Source organism: Sceloporus occidentalis, unplaced genomic scaffold (assembly GCF_023333645.1).
Source record: "Sceloporus occidentalis isolate IW3139 unplaced genomic scaffold, rSceOcc1.0.p SCAF_5, whole genome shotgun sequence".
Lineage (NCBI taxonomy): Eukaryota > Metazoa > Chordata > Lepidosauria > Squamata > Phrynosomatidae > Sceloporus > Sceloporus occidentalis.
The window spans coordinates 18,145,375-18,168,553 of NW_028316985.1; the positions used below are offsets into that span (position 1 = coordinate 18,145,375).

Below are 23,179 nucleotides of genomic sequence, written 5' to 3' on the forward strand. Positions count from 1 at the left end.
GGTCAGATTTTGGTGGCTAGAATTAAGTTTTTTATGCAATGCCAGTCATTTTTAACTGCAGTTTTTACTGGTTATGATTGCTATTTCTAAATTGTACCTCAGGCTAAGTCACAGAAAAGAGGAGAGATGGAATTAGAAAAATATCATTAATTTTTAAAAATTTATTTTGATTTGCTGCTCCGAGTACTATCCCTGGTGAAAATAATGTTAGCTTTATGGTTTTGGCTCTTTCTTTGTATGTTTATTATGATCCAATAAAAATACCATTTTGCCCCTTATATATGTTTAATGCACTGATTCAGAAACTTGTGTATCATTGTAGTGTTGCTATACGGAGATGAGCATGGATTTTAAAAAAGGTATCAGTCTGTGTTCCAGTACAGTAATTTCTTCTTTCCACAGGGGATCTGCATCATACATGTAGCTCCATTGCCTACACAGAATCATAGAATCACAGAACCAGAAAGGACTACAAGGACTATCTTATCTAATTCTCCACACGCAGGAATCCACAGCAAAAACATTCTGGATTGATGGTCATTGAACCCTTGTTTAAACCCCCCCAAGGAAGGATAGTCCATACTTCTGAACTAGTTTATCCCTCTTTTACTTCAATGTAGTAAGAAATGTGAAAACCACAAAATGATTCATGTGCAGAGGTTCACCTTGAAGTGATTGGGAAAACCTGTGAGGACAAGAATTCCTCAGACATAAATACGTTGCTTGTATTGTGCTGATGTGCTCGTCACTGCTTTGAGAAAGATTATATGGTCTAGTTTTGAAGGAGTGAAATTAGTAATATCATGTTCTTAGATTTTAAAATGTAATTAGAGTGTCTGACAATGATATACAGTTGGCCATTCATACCCATGGATTCTGCATCCATGGATTTCACCATCCACAGCTTTAAATATTCCAAAGGGGGTTGGGGGGAATCCAAAGGGTAAATCTGGATTTTGCCATTTTATATAAGGGACACCATTTTGCCACTGTATATAATGGAACTTGAGCATCTATAGATTTTGGTATCCAGGGGGAGTCCTGGAACCAAACCCCAGCAAATAACAAGGACTCACTGTACTACATTTTAATTTTCTGTGTTGGGGGAAACTCACGAATTTGGATATTTTCATCAACAAGTGACTAATGCTACTGGTAATAATTGATTAAAGAAAATGCAAGTGTTTATTAAAGATTATGCTGGAGTTGTATAGAATACTTGACATGTAAGAAGAACACCACCTCCATTTGATGATAAACCGATAAATAAAATCATAGCACAATCTTGAATATAATTCAGTTCACCTACAGATATCACATTCAATAAAGAAATATGGAAAGAAGCCTAATACTGGAACGAAAGCACACAAAAATAAAAGTCTATTATTTAATCCTGTTAATGCACTATATTAATTTGAGTGAATATTATAGTAATCAGGCATTTGCAATGCACAGTCAGTGAAGAGCATAGCAACATAGAAATGTCAGCCACATGTTCCAAGCATGATTAAATAGTAAGCACTCTTATTGCCATAGATTTATTTTGCATACATACCCAGTACAGTACATCTGTCCAGCCCTCCATGGTGATGCACTGAAATACAGTTAACATGGCAAAGGCAAAGTTGTCAAAGTTGGTAATGCCATGTTTTGGCCCTTCCCATCCTGGTCTGCACTCAGTGCCATTCTCACATTGTCGCCCATGTGCAAATATAGGTGCACAAGGAGACGGTTCCTCCTCTGCAGGTGCATCTTAAAGAGCAGGGATAGAAAAAAAAGAGACAAAATTATTAAACCACTTCAGCTGAGCTTGTTTTCATTTCCCAGTGTTCAAAGAGATAAAGAGTTGTTTTCTTTCAATGGTGAGACAGTCTTAATGGTAATTTACCATATTTTATTTTAGTTGTTAGAGATACGTTTTAGTTGTTAGAGATAACTGTTGTGGCTCATGACACCAAACCAAGAACAACCTACTCACAATGGATGTTTGCAGCCAGGCTAGCAAGAGTGAAGAAAGGCCCTTGCATCTGGCTTCTACTACCACACAGCTGTTGTTTTTACCACTGGACTGGGATTTTGCTGGCTGCTGCATTAACATTATGCTGCTGATCAGACGAGGCTGTTCCTCCCATCCTAGGCTTTCACCTTCCTGGATGGAGAGTGTGTATAAAGTTTACCCAGCTGTTTGAGTCACTTCAGGGAGATACCTCTTTCTTGGTGTTACTCACCAGGAAACACAGACCTTGTGCGAGAAGGCAGGGGTCTGTGAAATATTATTACCCACAGGTTCCTCTGTCAGCCTACTCTGTAATTTGTTGCTGATAAATCACAGGGGGAAATGGTAATAATAATAATAATAAACAATAATTCTTACTCGCCACTCCCTATAGAGCAAGGCAGGGAACAACAAATTAAAATTCAGCAACAAATAAATACACAACACAGTTAAAAGCAAATTAAAATAAACAATCAGTTAAAGAGCATAACATCAGTTTTTTTAAAAAAATATTAAAAACAGTCAATTCATTATTTAGAAACTCATAATTTAAAAATCAGGCAGATGAGTTGTCAGGGATCTGTTCAGGGAAGTTCAGGGAAGAGAAATTGAGTGGGGAATTGGCTGCAACTGCTGAATTATTGTAACCATACCACCTGTGAAACTATTCCACAGAAACTACCTTCTTGCTACATGTTATTAAATAAAGCTAAGGTTTGTTTGTTAGAAGAGTAGCCTCTGCCTGAGTGAATTCACATCCAATAGACACATCAAACACACGGCCAAAGATATAAAACCTATGAGAGGAAGATACTGGGACTCTAGCTCTTATACCTTTAGGGAATGTGCATGAAGGATGGATGCTGGGCAGGTGCAAGTGGTCTTCAAATATTTCTGAAATAAAAGGCAACCTCAAGGCATAGCCAGGAAGCCCCTTACGACAAGAAGAGTTTATCAATTATATAATAATTTTAATTCATTGGATGCCTGTTTGTTTCCAGGTCCATTTCAAGACGCTGCCTATCCCTGAAAGCCCCCAACTGTTCAGTTCCAGATATCTGAATAAGTACCTGTTCCTATACCAGCTTGCAACACCTTCAGCATGGCCCTTTTCTATGTGCTTCATCTGTCTGAGATACATTATTTAGTTACAAGGGAGAGGACTTTCCTTCAATGCCAGCCCAGATGTGGAATTCCCCTTCACAGCAGAGTTCATTGGACACCATCACTGCAATCTTTTCATCACCATGCAAAAGCATTTTTATTTTACCCAAATATTTTAATCTGCAAATCTCAGCCCACTCTTAAGGATCTCATCTTGGTTACCATTACTTTTTATTGTATTAATTTTACATTGCAATCTCAACTTGATGAAGGACAGTACATAATGATATGTTAATAAATAGATAAACATGGTATACTACTCATCACTGTTTTTTTTAAATGCTGCTATTTCAGAATTATGTCAAAAATGTAAACATTTTTTTAGCTGAAATAACCTCTTCTAAAAAATTTTGTATGCTGCATACATCTTTCCACTTAACTCATGCCAGAGAGCATCTTTAATTCTCTTCTACTGGAACATTCTGCTTGCTCTCTCCTTCATGATCCTGCTGATGTTCATCCATACATTTTCTCACAAAGCTGCAAAAAGATACTTAAACAATGCTACAGCTTGCATCCTATATATAGCCAGTAGCAGAGCTCAACTCAGAATGTTTAATTCCATTTTGTTGCTTTTTCTTTCCTTAACAATTTCCTTAACATTTCCCCCCTCTCATTGACAATTTGAAGACTGAGAACTTGGAAGAGATATTGTATTGTTTTTTTTAAAAAAGTTAGCCACCTTGAGTCCCTATGTTAAGAGAAAGGCAGGATGTAAGAAAATAAAATAATAATAAAATAATAAATATTATATCAGCCATAAAAGGCCATGAATAAACAAACAATTGTGTTGAAAGGTGGTGAATGAGGCCCTGTCTGCATGGGCCAAATAAACTGGTCTCCTACCATCCTCTTGGTGGGAAGACTGGATGATGCAGAGCCCAGTCCCCGAGTCTGGCATGAGTTTATGCAGTGTTCTTAAGATTGTAGAACACCATCTTTCCTTGTTATATTGCAGAATGGTGCATGTAAGAATGACAGCCTTTTCCAATAGTCTTGTCTGAACTAGGTTAGGGAATGAAATAAGATACCTACTGCTTTAAATCCAAGAGAGATGTGCTGATCTGTCCAAGCAATCAGATAGCATACAGAATCGGCATGCCATAAATGTTTATAAGGAAACAAATAACTATTAGTGACTGAGTCCATCTCCAAAGGAATTTTAAAAAAACAAACACAGGACGTTCTGGATTTTGCATCTGCTTTTCCAATTATATTTTGGAAATCCACTTACAATAATCTGTTCCCATCCATAGGGATTTGGTTCTGGGCCCTGTTGCAGATGGGAAAAATGCAGATGGTAATGCCCCATTTTATTAAATGGCTGCAATGTACACATGGTAATACCAGTGCATCCAGTGTGCATGCACTGCCCCTGAATAAAATGGAGTGTGGTGATCAGCAGACACTCATATCCACAGATAGCTACCCTGTTTCATCCTAAAGTACTTCCTGGGAACTTCCAGCATTACCAAGAACTTTTCACTCCTATTCTCCAGGTCAGTTCAAATTAACCCAGTATTTTCCAAAATAAAATATATCTCTATTTGCCTTATGTATATCTACATTCTTGGAACTAGCTAAGATGGTTTCCATTAGTAAACACACTATTGTTTCCAGGATACAGATTCAGTGAGATAAATCAAGGGAAAGAGGGATGAGAGCACTAAAACAAAATTATTCTAATGCTTAATTATCTGTTAGAGAGCACTGCTAGTAGTCCTTAAAAACAATAAAATCACAAATCCAATTTAGCTGGAGTGCCAAAGCCCTGTCCTGATCAGTAGCTCAGGCATGAAAGATTGCATCCCCACACTGCAGGAAAATGGTGAAAATTAATTTCTGAAATGTTGAATGAGACTGAATGTGACACATGATCAGTGTGAAGGGGAAGCACACAATTATAAATGTATTCTCCTTGGCAAAACAGAATTATTATACATCTGTGATTGAAGGTAATGACCGGTGGCCACAGTGTCTTTTCTCCATATCTTATTCTCTACTAAAACCTTCTTTTCTGTTGGTTCTGCACTCATTTTCACCCACTGATTTCGCCTATTATTTTAATACTAAGATTGAAACAATCCATTCCAACTTTGATTCTCTGCATTCTTCTTTTACGCCAGCAACTGGAACATTCTCTGCTTTTTTGTCTGTTTCTTTAGGTGAATTATCTAAACTCTTGAATTCTTCTAAATCGACAACCTGCCCTCTTGATCCGCTTCCTTCTCATCTTTTGATTTCTGTTGCCTCCTCTATTTTACCTTCTCTTCTTTGTCTCTAATGGCTCCTTCCCTTCTGCCTTTAAGCATGCTCTAGTTTTGCCAATCTTGAAAAAGCTTGCTCTTGATCCATTTTCTCTCTGGAGCTATCAGCCTATCTCACTTCTTCCTCTTCTATTTAAGGTTTCAGAACATGTTGTTTATTTCCTCTGCCTGGAGTTTCTTACTGCTAATTCTATTCTTGATCCTTTTCAGTCCGGCTTTCGCTTACTGCATTTGACTGAGACTGCTCTTACTAAGACCACTGATGATCTTTTACTGGCTAAATCTAAAGGTCTTTATTCTATTCGAGTCCTCCTGGATCTCTGTGCTGCATTTGACACTGCTGATCATGGTCTCTTGGTGGATTTACTCCAAGACCTGGTTTTGCAGGATCAGTTTTAAATTGGTTTTAATCCTACCTATCAAATAGATCTTTTGCGGTGGCTACAGGAGATCAGGTTTTTGCCTCTGTCTCATTAGCTGTTGGAGTCCCTCAGGGTTCTGTCTTGGGTCCTTTACTGTTCTCCCTTTATACCCTGTCCCTGGGAAATCTTTTTAGCTCCTATGGCTTTCAATATCGTTGTACGCCAATGACACCCAGCTGCATTTCTCTACCCCTGAGATTTCTCTGGGTGTTGAGCAGCAATTATCATCATGTCTTTCTGCTGTCTCTGAGTGGATAATTTACTGGTGTCAGAAGCTCAACATGGTCAAAACTGAGCTACTTGTCTTCCCACCCAAGCCATCTTTGCAAAGTTCTTTGTCAACCACTGTGAATGACATTTCTGTTCAATCTGTCAATGAGGCCAGTAACCTTGGCTTCCTATTTGATTCTTTGTTATCATTCACTTCACCAATCCAGGCTACAGACAAGTCATGCAGATTCTTTCTTTATAATCTCATCAGAATTTGACCATTTCTTTCTGTTTTGACAGCATGCATTGGTGATATCATGCCTGGATTATTGCAACTCATTGCAACCGGATTTTTTGTGGCCTCTTTTAAAAATTGCTCTGGAGGGTTGGGAACCCTTGGAGCAGCATAGAAGGTGGTGCTAGGACTTGTAGGAGGGAAAGCTTGACAACTCATTGCTAGTGGGTTTTCCTATTTCCCACCTTAGCCCCCTAATCTCTGTGCAACGCTCAGCGGCCAGGATCATCACCACCACCTGTCGCTTTGATCATGTTACCCCCTTGTTGTTATCCCTCCATTGGCTCCCCATTCCTTTCAGAATCTGATATAAAAATATTCTCCTGACCTTTAAAGTCCTTCATGGTTTGGCTTCCTCTTATTTGTGAGAACTCATCTCTCCTTACCTCCCTATGGTTTAGGTGCACAGGGCTGAATGAATGGCTTCTCATTCTCCTCTTACCTCTATGTGCTCTTTGACTAGAAGTAAAAATAAACAGTACATATAACATTTAACTCCACTCTGTGTTATACCACTTATGGTTTAGATGTAGTATAGGGCTTGTTTTGTTTCCTTCTAGCTTTAGGACTTCTGGCTAATAGTCTCAAACAGCCATCAGAGGAAGTGGAACTGATGTCAATAGAACTGTGACACTTACAAAGTACTGTTAAGTCAAACACATCACAATCACTTTGCACTGATATTAAATGTTAAGACAAAATGTTGGCTTATGTAGCATATCCTTTACCTGTTATGACCCCTGTTACATAACAAGTCTTGTGCATTTTTCCCATGAAAAGCTCCAGTCCGATGATAGCATAGATAATTATGACAAACAGCACCAGCAGGGCAATGTGCAGCAAAGGGACCATGGCCTTGATAATGGAATTTAAAACCACTTGGAGGCCTGCAATGAGAAAGATAGAATGGTAACAATAAATCAACATAGAATTAGCTACTGAAGACAAGTGTATATATGCAAATAACTATGTCATTTAATGCAAACTGTTGATATTTTCTTGACATTTGTTAATCTGATTATAGACCGGAACTAGCATGTTGCATATCTTCTTCAACAAATGGTGCTTAAATGAATTCAGTGTCACACTCACATGGGTTCAGCAGAAGAATCTCAAACACAAATTCAACCCTGTCATGATTTCTGCATCTGTTTTGCTTTACTATGTACTTTAATTGCAACAGTGGGGTTTGAAGTGATGACTCGGAGAGATGTTAGGTAGGAATTCAGCACACACACCATCATTCACATCTGGACAGAAGTAGAAACTGTATGGCAATCAGTTTCAGTACCAATAGAAGATTTCCTGAACCAAAAGACTAAAATATTTGAAATTATACTTCCAGGTCTCTGAAAAAGTAAGTGTGAGGCTTGACTGCTCATCTTAAGAAAAACTACTCTTCTTGGCTACATAATGCCTATACCTGCTTAGCTTTGCCCCCAATTTAAGGCAAACAGCTTTGACAGATTGTTAATGACAGTACATATTTGAGTTTTGTGAAGTGAGTTTTTGCATAACATGATAAGGACAGTACCCAAGGCTCTACATCATTGGTTTCTTGAAACACCTTCTTTTCTGGAATGCAACAGATAAAGATACTGCTTTAGCTGGTTCCAGAAAACTAGCTCTAAAGTACACTTTGGAGGATAAATGTACTTTACAAATGTATTTTACAGCAGCGTTACTGTAAATGCACTCATGTTTTTAAAGGTTTTAGAGATACACTGATGAGAGTGTTATTTCAATAAATGTTATTCTATTACTATGCCATTAGTGTAGAGAGTGCTAAGAAGGGGATTGATCTAAGCTTCAGAAGTGGCCAGAAATTACAAATTCCTTTAGTTTTCTTTAAAACTTTGCAGTTGTTTTTGCTGAAACTCTGTGAAACTCATGTCAACTGACATCCAATCCGAAGACTCAAGATGCAATGTGAGTTTAGAAACAAAACTATACACACCAACATTTTGTTTATATAAAACTTGATGGGTTGTCTATACTGGATCTTTTTTCTTCTTCTGGCATTGATATCCTTTGTTCACCTGAAGTTTATAGAACATAACTATGCTCGGCTAGATTCAGGAGAGGGTCAAACCAGGCTGAGGTACAGCTTCACTATGCTGCAGGAAATGAATGGGAATGGCATGAAGGCATAGAGGAGGATGTGGGACCAGTTGTAGAGGAATACATCCCCGTCTCCTCTCTCTGAAACAATACCAAAGTACTGTTCATTGGCTCTCTGACAAATAGGTTTAACAATGCATGGCCTTACTGGCAGAACAGACAGTATCACTTCCCTCTTGTGGTGCCACTTGTATGAAACCAAGGTGGATCTATTTAGTGCATCCATCAGGATACTGGAGCCACCTGCTAGGTGAGCAGAGAAACAAGTTAAGGACCCTGAATCTACAAAACTGTTACTTTTGCAGGCCTTGTGTTGTCATGCAAATGCAGACCAAATCCAATCAGAAATTCATAGTTCTTAAACTATCCACAGAACATGTGATGTATAATATTTTAAAAACCAACTATTTAAAATTAAACAATATATTATGTTTCGGTAATTACAATGAATCTGTTTCACCTGCAATTGTAACCTTAGCACTATAAAGCAACAAAGTATGTTGTATCATAGCTCATGAATAAATGTATTTCCCTGCTTTCTGTGTGATACATTTCTTTTCCCTCTCCTTGTTCTTGCCATCTTGCTTTATTTGACTATAAACACCTGAGATTAGGATTTCACACTATAAGCATTATGTACACTGATGGTGTTTCATGAGCAGTAACAGCAGAATGCATCCACTGAATTATTTGATTCCTTGAAATATTACCATATGGCATTTCAAACTGATTACTGTCATCTGGTTTGCTGTTAAGTGAACAATTAACTGAGACATGCTGTACTCAGTACAAAATTGGCTGGTTTTGACAAAGCTGTCCCCAGGTATGGTACTGATGTTTTAACAGATGATTTCACAGATACAAGCCAACATTAAGATGCTAAACTCAGCCAACATTAAGATGCTAAACTCAGTATTAACAATGTCAGGCTAATGAATTCACTAGGGTTTTTCCATACAATCAAACAGCTCCAGTTAGCCATATGTTTTCCCCATGTTTTTGCTTTGTTCACTACACAATTTTTATAGTTCACAATCAATGTTGTTAACATATTTAATGGTCACACAGAAGTGTTTCCTTGAATATTTCTGGAAGTGCTTAGACTCCATAAATCTTTTAGGCGATTGAACAGAAACAAAACAAACAAAACAAACAAGCTTCATTTATATACTGCTTTATACTGCCTAAGCAGTTTACAACTGTAAGCTAATTTGCCCCAACAATCTGGGTACTCATTTTAGCAACCTCGGAAGGATGCAAGCCTGAGTCGAGCTTGAGCTCTTTTGCTGGACTTGAACTCGCAACCTTATGGTTTTGAGTGAGTTGCTGCAGTACAGGCATTTAACCACTGCGCCATCAGGGCTCTTTTAAGAGACCCATAGGATAAGGCTATTAGGAATTACTGATCCTAATGTCCATAAACTGCCCCCATGGTGAAAAACAACATGCCTCTGAATACCAGTTCCCTGGACCAGCAGTGGGAGAGGGCAACTGCCTGCATATTGTGCTTGTGGGTTTCCCACAGTAGCATCTAGTTGGCTGCTGTGGATGCTGGACTAGAAAGGTCTTCGATGTGACTCAAGAGGATGCGTCCTACATTCTAAGGCAGCACCTTCCTTTCTCACAAAAAATCCCTTTGAGTCAGGAAATGTTTCTTGTCATTTAACATAATTGGCTTGGCTAAACTCAGATGTAGATTCAAGTCTATGAAAGCTAATGCTACCAACTTCTTTCTTTCTTTCATTCACTTAGAGCAGACCTGCACAACTTGACAGTAGGAAGGGGCCAAAATTAAACTAGGTTAACTTTTTTGGGCCACAGATAGGTTTTAATTCAATATTAATTAATAATTATTAATTAATAATAGTTAACATTATTAATACTAATTTTGTCCTCCTCCTGCTCTGCCTGGCTTTTTCCTTAAGAGAAAGCCGAACAGCAGAGGAGCATTGCATCACCCATCCTCATCCTCCACCCAGCCTTCTCCTAAGGAGAAAACCTAGCAGTGGAGGACCTTTGTAGGGCAAGTATTTGCCCATCTTCCTCTTCTGCCACCCATCCTCCTCCTCAGGAGATAGCCAGATGGTGAAGGAGTCTTGCTTGGCAAGCATTTGCCCATCCCCCTTTTCTGCTGCCTGGCCTTCTCAAGAGAAGGCCAAGCAGCGGAGGAGCCTTCAAGTCATTCCACATCCTCATGGGCCACCCAACATCCTTTGAGGGGCATATGCGGGCCCCGGGGCCATACGTTGTGCATGCCTGACTTACACATTGTCTACACGGGCCAAATGAAACAGTCTCAACTTGTCTTCATTGCAAGCAGTCCTGACAACTACATGATGATTTGGTCAAATCTGGGCCTTTTCAGCACCCAGGGATTTAATCCAGAGGGGGAAAAATTTACTCTGGTTTTGAGTGGAAAATCTGGATATGTGTGTGTGTGTGTGTGTGTGTGTGTGTGTGTATACTATGCTCCATAGCAATGTCTGTGTGTGTATTCAGTCTTGCAAGATTTAATAAAGTGCCAAAAAGAATCTCTCTCTCTCTTTGGGACCCTGGCACACTGAGCACAAATCCTGACTCTGAAGGGCCCATCTGAGGTGTAGGGTGACAAATGTTTTATCTTTGGTAGCATGGTGTCTGTGAAATTATTGTTATAAATTCACTCAGAGCAATATTCCTCTGGTAACAAATAAACATTAACTTTATTTACAACCAGGTGTTAAGATTCTATCTTCTTCTAGATTGTTTCACAGATTGGATAGTTACAGTAGTTACAGTACTTTAATAGTTACAAGTTATTTCCTATTCAGTTCCCTCACTGAACTCTTTCTTGCTTTCTTTCAACCTAGTAGTCTATTATACTTCTAAACTGCTTAACCTTTAACAGAATTATGGAGATTATCACACGGAGGATAAAGATGGGAACAAAATAGATTGCTCCTGTCCTATTCACGTGATCGAGGGAGAGATTATCACACACCACTCACTTATCCTTTTCTTCTGTTCGTGAACTGTTATGGATCCATTATTTGGTATTAACAGAAACTCCCATTAATACCAAATGATGGGTCTATGACGGTTAACGGATAGGAGAAGAATGGGAGATGCGCAGGGACGTAGCTAGGATTTTAGGAAGGGGGGGGGTCCAGACTAAGTGCCACCATTATAATGGGGCTTGGGTGCAGCGGCGCAGAAGCACACACCATTCATTTTTCTAATGGAAGGGGGAGTCCGGACCCCAAGACCCCCCTGGCTACATCCCTGACATAGTGTGTGATAATCTTTCCCCTGATAGCACGAATAGGATGGGATAAGGATGGGAGCAATCCACTTTGTACTCAGGTACACTGGCCTGAATCCTCACTGACAACTTGCAGAACAGAACAGCTCTGAACTGACTCTTAAACTGACACACTCTCTTATAAAGTCACTCCTCCTGCAGCAGCCCCTCCTTTACAGCCAGCCTAAAGTAGGATTGGTTGTTAGGGAAATTTCCTCCATCTAGTGACTTGCCACAACAACGCTGATTGGGTGAAGAGAGAACAAAAGGGAAAACAGTACAAACAGTTAAACAAAGGAGAAACTCGTGTGAAGAGAGGAGCAATCCACGCTAATCTCTCCCCACTGCTCTCATGGCTGGACTATCGCTTAGAAGTGTTTTGAGTATGTGGACTAAACAGGGTAGCTGCAGGGTTTCCAGGGGCTTGGTGGTCCTATATCAATCTATGGGGATTACCACATGAGAGGCTTACTATGGCTTAAACACCGGAAAACCATTCCTGAAGCACAAATGTGTGATAGCCAGTAGTGCTTCTAAATCATCATTGAGGTGTCCCTGCACCTCTCCCATCCTCAAAATGTTCGCAGAGCAGCCATTTTGTCATGGCCAGCCATGAGGAAGACTCGGAGGACAATGAGGAGGACTTGGCTCCTCAGGTGCAGGAGGAACCTGAGGCTGTGTCAGGCCTCAGTTCTGCCCTACCAGGTCCCAGCTCTGCTCTCCCAGCCCCAGTGGATTTGGCTCAGCTAGACCCTAGCTCTGTGGGGTCTTCTCCAGTGGAGCCTGGGGCTCAGCAGCCCAGCCTTGCCCCAGTAGAAGTGCCAGACGTGGGAGACATAGAGCAGCAGAGCATTGAGGTGCCTACCTTTAGCCAGAGGAGATCAGAAAGGGCATGCCTTCAGCGTTCCAAGAGACTTGCTGAGAAACGTTCATTAGCCACTCAGCAGCTGTGATAAGGGAGCTAGATATAAGACATCTGGCAGACGCTGAGCTCTCTTGTCAGAAACTATTTGTTCTCATTAAGCAAACACTGCTGGATCTGACTCCTTGCCTCTTAGACATTTGACTGCCTTTGAATTCTTGACCTTGGACCGGACTCGCTGACCAACCCTCTGGTATTCTTGACCTCGGACTGGACTGGTAGTATTGCTTGAACTTTGGACTGGCTTGTGGCATACTCTCTTTGAACTTCGTTTGGCATTGTTGCTGGAGGAGCTGCTTCTTAGCAGCTCGGCGTGTTTTCCTTTTGATGAGTAGGCTCTTCTCAGCCGTGTGAGTGTGTGTTGGCAGCATTCCTGGACACATTTCTTCATAATGGAAGTTCCCGTTATTGAAGAAATGGATGCTCCAGAAATGCTTTGAGGATGGGAGATAGGGAGAGGAGCGGGGATACCTCAATGATGATTTAGAAGCATGACCAGCTATCACACCTTCGCACTTCAGAAATGTTTTACTGACTGCAAGCCTCCTGTGTGATAATCCCCTATGTTTCCCTGAAGGTTAAGTGACTGGAGCTTGAGTTGCAGAAAATACAATGGCATTAATCAGGCAATAATATTAAACTCATAAGAGATTGTTGCATACATTTAATTCCCAGGATACACACATGTTTAACTTCAAAGATGGGTTTTACTGCATTATCCTGTAAGCAGTCCATATGCAGCCCTTATGCAACCTGGGTTTATCCCACAGCTTTTCAAGGACAAGCAAATCCCATCCTTGAAAAGCCATGGGATAAGCCTGGGTTGCATACAGGCTGCGTTTGGGCTACATACAGGAAAATGCAGTAAGACCCATCTCTGAAGTTAAACATGTGTGTATCCCATCAAGAAAATGATGAGAATTAAACATGTGCAATAGTATATATTTTGACACTGGAAATTTTTGGCATAATACTACCCACCAGGGACCCAATATTTCTTCAATATATTTACTTGAGGAGGACCTTGGAAACACATAACATGGTGCCTCTCTAGGCTTTACACAATGAGGATCTCACTTCAAATTACTTAAAACTATGATCTGACAGGTTTTAAGACTTTAAAGTGGAGTCCAAAGCATGTATTTTGTTAGGAACAATTAGGAGGCATTTTGTGTTAGATGCTAGTAATGAACCAAGAACGCCTTCAATGGAGTGTTTTAGAGAATGCATCAATTTTAAAATGCAGTCATATCACAGAAAGCAAGTACTTCAAGGGTTTTTATTCATGATTAATTGATAATAGTATTTACGACCAGCTCTTTCACAACATTTAAGAGGGTATTATGGAATGGAAAAATACTTTGCTTCTCCAGATGCTCACATGTATGTCCATTATTAGCTGCTCCATTAAAGTGTTCAAATGTACTAGAGACTCAAACAGACAATGGAAGCTCACATCCCTAATCCCAAGGGCATATAAATATATGGCTGTTTACATCCAAAGAAGTGACATGATAGCCATGTTTAAACATTTGAAGGGATGTCATATTGAGGCTGGAGCAAGCTTGTTTTCTGCTGCTTCAGAGATTTGAAGTACAGCAATGGAATTAAATTATAGGAAAAGACATTCCACCTCAGCATTAGGAAGAATTGACAGAAAGAGCAGTTTGACAGCAGAACACGCTGCCTTGGAGAGTGGGGGAGTCTCCCTCTTTGAAAATATTTAAACAGAGGTTGGATGGCCATTTGTCTGGAGTGCTTTGATTGAGAGTTCCTGCATAGCAGGGAGTTGGACTGGATGTGATCTCTTCCAACTCTAGGAATCTATGATTCTATGAAAACTTTAATTGTAAATGGAGATATCATTACAATAAAAGAGCTGCATGTAACTGCAGCATATAATTCATGGGGAAGCTACTGAAAGGTTAATTAGAAGCCCTTCCCTAAAATAATAAGCCACCTTTAAGAAAACAGATAATTGTGTAAAGGGCCCATACAGACAGGCCAAAATAAAGCTGCTTCAGGTCACTTTGAAGGTATGCTGTTTCAATGATGCATGTGTCCTAAGAGGCCAGAAGTTGCACCAAAGCTGCGCTCCAATCCTTAAGACTGGAGATGGCTTTGGCATGGCTTCTGGCCTCTTAGGACGCATGCATCATTGAAACAGCATACCTTCAAAGTAACCCGAAGCAGCTATATTTTGGCCTGTCTGTACAGGCCCAATGCATGGTACAGTGCCATGAATATGCGTGCTTTACCGACCCATTAGCATAGACTGTTTTCATACCTAAATAATTACATTATATAGTGAGTTCAGTGAGCAATTACTATCCACATACCTATTCAGCCAAATTTTAAAATGTGCATACTTCTACATAAGGAGCTCCAGTGCAGCAAATATGTATCATTTTTGTAAGAGAGGAAAAAATTCACCACTTCTGTCGCATTTTTGTTATAATACTATATTTAGATTTCAGGTAGTCTACTGCAAGGCATATATGTTTTATTTCTAGGCTGAATCCTTACATTGGCGGGGGGGGGGGGGATATTTGTACACCGGCAAAGCAGAATTCCAATCCATAAAAGTGTATAATTCTGTCCCATTTGAAAGGAAAATGCAAAAAGGGCAAGAAATTGCAAACGTTACAAATGGTGAGTACAATTGTGAGTGCAAAGACTGTTCTTTTATTGTAGCTGAAATATAAAAATAACTATTCTAATATTCCTAATAATATTTGCTATTATCACCACTTACTGGTGTTGTGAATAAGTGCTGTGCTGCTTTGAATATATTTTAATTTTAATAGAATTGTCACAGACAGAACTTTTTGCATTTAATTGCTATTTGACTACACTGTTTACAATGCTTTTCTCTACATTACTACAACACTTCATGCTTAATATCTGTTCCAGGTAATTTGGTGGAAAATGTTGACAAGATAAGATTATCAAGCATATGGAAGGAGAACTTGTAATAAAGAAGAAACAATATGGCTTCTGCAAAGCTTAATTCCTGGCTCACAAATCTTTTAGGGTTCATTACCAGAGTACTAATCCGAGCACCAAACTAGTTGATAACAACATTTTTTAGGGGGATTAGTACAAAAAGGGTTGGTGACAAGCTCCAAAATGAATCTCTTTGAAGTGGAGGAAACAGACATCAACATGGTGATTGCAGTTCATTATAAAGCAAGTGCAGTATGACGCACATGAAGGGATTGGCAGGTCCCAACTTTGTTTATAGGCTGACAGGGTCTGAGCTTTTGGTGACTGATTAGAAAAGAGATTGGAGTTTGGCAGACAGTTAAATAAAAATGTCTACACATGTGTGGTAGCTGTGAAAAAGGCAAGTTCAATACTGGCATTACTGTAGAAAACATGTAGAAAAAAGCAACCAAAAAGGACCTAGGGACCAGAGAATCTCTCATATAAGGAAAGACTACAATTTTTGAAAGATAACAAACAAAAAAGAATGAAGAGGGAACATTGTAAATGTTTATAGAATTCTGTTTGGTGTAGAGAAAGTCAGTGGGAAGATATTTTTCTCCCTCTTTCACAATACAGTAACTTGGGGTCAATCAGCGAAGCTGAATCATGGAAGATTCAAGGCAGATTAAAGGAATTGTTTCTTCATGTAACAGATTAGATATTATGGAATTTGCTTTCAGAGAATGTAATGATATCACCAACCAGGCAGCTTTAAAATAGAATGAGGTACATTTATGGGGAATAATGCTATCAGTGGCTACACACTACCTTTTATTTAAAAGGCAACATGCTTCTGAATACCAATTTCTGAACAACACGTGTTACAGTACTATTGCCCTCATATCTTGCTGGTTGGCTTCTCACAGGCATCTAGTTAACTATTGTGTGAAAAGAATATTGGATTAAACAGGCCCCTGTTCTTATGTTTTGGTGCATCTGATCAAGTAGATACTAGTCCATGAAATATAATGCTACCATAAGGTCCCAAAAGTCTTGTTGGTGTTGTTTTACAATAGATTAACATGGGCAATTTCTCTGTCATTATGGGCAACTACATGAAACATCTATTAAAGCACAACACAGCATGAAATAACAGGCAGATAAAGCAGAAAATCAGCAGAAGAATGGAAAATTATTTCTTCTTCATGTCATCATTTGAACCAATAATATTCCTGACATGAATAAACGAAGGAAGAATCAGATTTGAAATTCCTGAATATTGCATATGTGAATACAGCCAATGTGAAGATGATCCAAGCTGGACACGTGGATGGAAACGGAGCCATCAGGAAGCATTATTTACAATCCTGCAGTTTACCCTTTTGTACTATTAATAATTTAGGGCCTTAAACAATTTGCACCATTTATTTAAAAAGCATATCACTATACCTTAAAAGAAAAAGAAAATAGCTGTGGCTGCCTTCTGTTGGCTGAAACTGACTCCATGAATGTTTCAGTAAGGAAAATGTGTTAACTGCCTTCACAAGGTTCACAGGCTATAGTATGTATTTACATTGATAACACATATAAAATATTTACTTTGTGGAAGCACTGGGATTTTTGTGACCCTTCCTTACATGGTTTAGAGGCATAATGTGGTTTAAACCCAAAGAAGGGAAACCAAAACAGCTCATTCTCTTGGGCCCACAGGGACTTCTCTTTGGCTTCCAGCACCACAGATACCTTATATCCAGAGCTGCCTGAAATATTATAAGGCAAAAATGCTAGTAGAAATGTGTGCAAAGATATATGCATGCAACAATACCGTATCTCAGCCAGCTGCATTTCATAGGTTCATCGGTCTATTCTTTATCAGCGATGAACACATATTTCAAAGTATATTTTGTTTCTTCTTTATGTATTATGATCTTGAGATTATACTCTAACAAAGATATAACATGTGAGCCAGCTATAAAATCTGGATTAATATTGAATTTCTACATAAATTTCTACTTTTGGTGTATAACTAATAATGCAAGATACTAAGAATGTGCAGAAAAAGTAAAGGAATTTAGTTGTGTTTTTAACAATGGATTTGGGGAAAGTCCAGATTATTAATGTAGCTATTATTGGCGGGTTACAAACCGCCGGGTTGCAGCACTCTTCCTCTGCTGCCGCTTGCAGCGTCGGGGAGCCGCAGCCTTTAAACGGCGCGGCTCCCGGATGCTGCAGAGAAGGAGCGCAGAAATCATGCTCCTTCTCAGGCCCTGGAAGAGGCGCCGCGAGTGCCAAAGGGCACACTCACGGCGTCACTTCCGGGGCGCCACGTGTGGACGCAGAGCATCTGTTACGTCAAAATGGCGGCGCCCGTATGAACAGGGCGCTGCCATTTTGTATGGACTGAGTCCGTGATAGGGCAAGGGGCGTCTAGAAGAGACGCCCCTTTTCCAAACTGGGACGTCCTCAGGACGTCCCTAATGGCGGTTTGTAACCCGCCATTATGACAGAACTTTCATAAGAACTAAGAGGACAGATATTGACTCCAATTCAAAGTTGACTGAAGGCAATATTTGTCCACAGTTCAGAGCACAATACTTTCTTCTTTAAACAGAGTTGCCTTTCTCTGCTACCCAACAAGCCAATTTTGACACATGGCAAGGTATCAAAAATAGCTTCTATTGTGGCTTAGAGGAGGTGGTATTTTAAAAAGAAAGTTGAGCACTGTGAAACACATGGCTTAGGACCTACTGGGTTAGAGGTAGTGAATTTTAGATGCCAGGAAAATGGACAACAGGTTCTGTTCAACTGCTTCCTTTACTGGAGAAAATCAAGACATACAACAACTTTATGGGCAGAGGACTGATGACATTCTGACAGGAAATCAACAGAGGATCTAATTAACTTGCATATAGTCAAGTAGTCATCATAAAAGTCACTAAGCCCAGTACATCAAACTCTGCTCATCTCTGTTTTCTTCCTTTGTAACATGACAAGTGATCGCTCCATTGTATTCTCCACATTTATCTCATTTAAGTTTGTTTTATTTTCTTCAAACTTTTTGTTTGTGGAGAGGGGTTGCAAAACACTTGCTGTTTATTTGGCCTCTGTATTTTTCAAAGAAGACTCAGGATGCAGTTCAAAGTTATGGCCATGTCAGTCTGGATCAGTATGCAAAGGGATCTTGTAGCACCTTTGAGACTAACTGGGGAAAAAAGAAAGAAGTTGTTAGCATAAGCCTTCATACATGCAAGTCTCTGAAAGCTTATGCCAACAACTTCTTTCTTACAGGGCATGTCTACATGGGCCAAAGGAACATGTTTCCCTCTGCCCACACCATGACCTGTCTTCACAAGGCAGGGCAAAGCCTCAGTTCAACTGCCGACTGTCTTTACAATGTGAGGCTAGTTTGCATTGAGTCCAGGCCATCCCTGCCTTCACCACATTAAAAAGACTTACCTTTTGCTCCAGGTTTTCTAGGAAAATCCAAGCACTCCAGAGCAATGCAGGGCAACTATTTACACAGTGTCCTGCTGTGTCACCAGGCTCCACAGCTGCTGGTGTGAGTCGCTCCCTCTCAGTTCACAATGAAGCATCCTGCCATGGGATCAACACTGGATGCCTTGTTTTCAACCTCAGAGGGAGCAACTTGTACCAGCAGTGCCTGATGGCGAAGTGGAATACATGTCATTCTGAAATGTGGAGGCAACAGGGGACAAATTCAGAGTAACTTTATGACCAGGATATTCTGGAAGCAGCCTGGATTATTTTGTCTGGTGTAGATCCACCCTCAGTTTCAAAGGGACTACGAGATCCCTTCAGTACCAATGCATTCTTGTTCAATGTGCTAAGTTACTACTCAGATCTATAGGGTGTTGGGAGATAAGCCAGATAAAATATAGAGCAGGGGTGGTCAACGTGTGTACTGTATTTTCTGGTGTATAAGACTACTTTTTAACCCAGGAAAATCTTCTCAAAAGTTGGGTGTCATCTTATACGCCAGGTGTCGTCTTATACACTGGGTGCTGAAACTTCTGAGCCGGACTGGAGAACTGCAGTCACCATATATGGTGGGGGGAGCTCAAAAACGGCCATGGCCGCATCCCTGCCGTTTGTGGAGACTGTATGAAAGCAGCAAGGGCGGCACTGTACAAGTACAGTAGAAGAAAATCCATTCACCAGGATTCATGGAAAGAAGTGACTTAATGCAGTCCCGATGACGAGGCGAGGGGGCGCCTCACCGGGAAGGTGTAAGTGAAGGCCAGAGCAAGCTGCAGGCGTCTGGGACACCCGGGGTATGGAAAAAAGAACCGTGTTTGCACTACCTCTCTGATAGTCTTGGAGACAGGGAGTGCTGGGCAGGCAACGAGAGCTGACCAATCCAAACAGGCTTTGTATACAACAAGTTTTCCTGCTAAGTACCTGCATGTCTTAAGCATTTGAATTAAAATTACCATATTGAAATCAAATCTGATGTTTTTTTAATTTTTATTTGGTGTGCGTTGGAAGAGGAGTAGTCTTATACAGCAAGTATATCCCAAACTCTATATTTTCATTGGAAAATTTGGGGGTTGTCTTATATGCCACAAAATATGGTACCTCCCAAGGTTACTGGAATACAACTGGCTATTCTGGCAAGGGTTCATGGGAGTTTAAATCCAACATGTCTTCCACTCATAACCTAGGGAGTTGTACTTGTTGGGTGGAGAGAAAAGCAGTTTGCTATCAGTCACCCTCCACCACTCAAGGAAAGGATTATAATACTATCACCACCCTAGCAAGTTGTATTCTCATTCCCTTGACAACTGGATGTTTATTCTTACCCCTACCTACCCAAACATTTAGCAAAAAAGCTGGGCCAAACACATATTGTGACACTTTAGACTGTATATGCTTGGGCCTTAGAGAATTCCTCTGGGAAAGAGAGGAATAGTACATAGAAGACATGTACCAAAATTTTTTATCGGTAACTGGAAGGCAATAGGAAAGCTCTAAACTAGACAGGTATCATGTAAACACCTGGAAACTGGTCTCCCAGTCTTGGCTAGTCAGTACAGTACAGTACAGTAATGCCTAAATGTTACAATTTGCTATCTGACTTCCAGCTTAGCAATGTTAGTTTGTGAAGACAGCCAGTTTTGTATAGTGGTTTGAGCACTGGACTACAATTCTGAAGATGAGGGTCTGAATCCCTTCTCAGCAAAGCATAGGGTTATCTTGTGAAAGTCACACTCTCTCAGCCTCAGAGGAAGGAAAAGGCAAACCCCCTTCTCAACAAATCTTGCCCAAAAAAAAAAAAAAAAAAAAAAAAAAAAGCCTGTGATACGTTAATGTTAGGAAACAATTTGAGAGCATGCAATAACAACTTGTGGCTTCCACATCAGTGGGGGAGTGAATTTGGTCCAGTTGAGTCTGACCAATAAGGGACCTATCTAGTAAAAGACATTTGCTTTAAAGTTCAAACTAAAACCTGAAGCAATGTCATTGTCCCTTTGACATGGAAGCCACTAGCCGCCATTTAATCTTTTCCTGCTGGAACTCCGGGCTCTGACTTCAGAGAGAATACCCACCAAGTCCAAATTTAAGTACAAGTGCTTATGTTCTCAGTTTCTTCTTGAGATTTTTACCCTATAGGAAAGCACAGCAATAGCTAACTAGGGGAGCATGATCACAACCAAGTGACAAAGAGTTATATGATTCCTTGACTGTGTTCTGGATCCTCAGAGCAGATAACTTTGGGGCAACTAATGTTGAAATGACTTCATCTCCTTTTTTTTCTTTCAGGAACAACACTACCCCTTTGAAGCCCTTCAGCTTGTCAGTTGCTTACAGATTTACAACACATAAAAGGATGACAAATTCAGACAGTGATCTTGCAAGTTTAAAAGCGCATCTTGGGATCAGTATATCATGGCAAGCTTTATTTTCTGACAAAAGACTGCAAGATTTATTAGTGACATGCTTTAGCAAAATACAGAAATAGATCTTTCTAAGAGACTCTTGAGATTATAAACTATGGGCCTAGCACCAAAGACACCACATCAGTTGCAGCCATGTTTTGCTTCCCTTCACACAAAATGCTATAATAAAGTACTGGCTAAGTTCCAAAATATATTTTATAGGCAAGCTTCACTTCACTTCAAAATCATAGAACATGAATTCATGGAAGAATATAAGCTCAAGAAAACAAAGGAAAAATCGGTTTGCCATGAGTATATCTATGCCACCTACACAGACAACTTAAAATAAATGAAAGAACAAACTGGCTCAAAGACTTTTCCACAATTACCTAATTCCTAGCTCTTCTCATATAAAATCATATCTTTACTAAATACTGTACATCGTTCCTCAAGCAGCTAATAAGGGGAACAATTCAGCCTAAGGTAAACACTTTTGCATCTTACGCTTTTCAACAGAAGATGAGCAGTGCAATTTGGCAGATTTTTTTCTTGGTCTTAATACAGGTTGAATATCCCTTATGTGGAATTCTATTATCCAAAATACTCCATAATCCAAAATTGTCCACAGGTGGCTGAGATAGTGGCACTTTGGCTTTCTGATATTTTCAGTGTATAGAAACTTTGGCCTGATACAGACAGACCAAAATAAAGCTGCTTTGAGTCACTTTGGAAGTATGCTGTTTAAATAATACATGCATCCTAAGAGTCCAGAAGCCTAAGGACTGGAGTGCAGCTTTGGTGCAGCTTCCAGACTCTTAGGACACATGCATCATTGTAACACCATACCTCCAAAGTGACCTGAAGCAGCTTTATTTTGGCCTGTCTGTATAGGGCCTTTGTTTCATATGCAAAATTATTTAAAATATTGTGTATAAAATTATCTTATGTGTATAAAGTGCACATTTGCATTATGTGCACTTTTCTCATTATGTATATGGAAATATTCCAAAATTTGACAAAATCCAAAATCCAAAACATTTCTAGACCCAAGCATTTCTGATATGGGACACTAAATCTATATTCAACAATTTCATTCTTGCAAATGAAGAAGAACTGATAATTTCATTTCCAACTCTGTTGTGGATAAAACACAGTGCTTGCCCAATATTCAAATATCCCAAAGTGTTTGGGGAAATTATTTTGCACAGAAATGACATGTGGATTTTTGTGAAAGAATTGTGAGGGTTTGGGCATATCTCCACTGTTTCCAGGCAGCCATGTAGGGTTTTTTTTTTTTTTTTTGGGGGGGGGGTGGTGCATGACTGCTGTTTTCTATGCAAAAAATCTTGCACAACAAAAATTTAACACAGCAAAAACTTGCACAGAAAACAGTCTTGTAAAAAAAGGTGTGTACTTTTTTGGTGCATGATTCCTGTTTTTTGGTGTGGCTTTTTATTTCAACCGTTTTATGCAAGATTTTTGTTATACAAGATTGCTGGCGCAAGATTGTTGTTTACCACAAACCGATACACTTCAGGATGTACAGATACTGAGGGAAACTGTACTAAATTCCCACAGTTGTATTATGATTTCTGATTGTTGGAAAATTCATTTGTTTTGGCCAAGAAATGAATAATAGTGGCAATTCTTGCCATCCCTAGTATTCAATGGAACTCA

At 39.7% G+C, this 23,179-nt stretch overlaps 1 protein-coding gene across 6 annotated transcripts in view; it reads right to left on the reverse strand.

Annotated features, from left to right (window-relative positions):
• Positions 1–23,179, reverse strand: part of LOC149311719 (voltage-dependent L-type calcium channel subunit alpha-1C-like) — a 487,833-nt gene that overhangs the window by 215,538 nt on the left and 249,116 nt on the right. For all 6 annotated transcript variants that reach the window (XM_089527751.1, XM_089527750.1, XM_089527748.1 and 3 more), the window contains 2 exons: positions 7,083–7,241; positions 1,556–1,752 (listed from right to left, as the gene is read on the reverse strand). In XM_089527751.1, coding sequence (XP_089383877.1) covers positions 1,556–1,752; positions 7,083–7,206 — 321 coding nt within the window. In that variant the 5' untranslated portion in view covers positions 7,207–7,241. The remainder of the gene's footprint in view (positions 1–1,555; positions 1,753–7,082; positions 7,242–23,179) is intronic.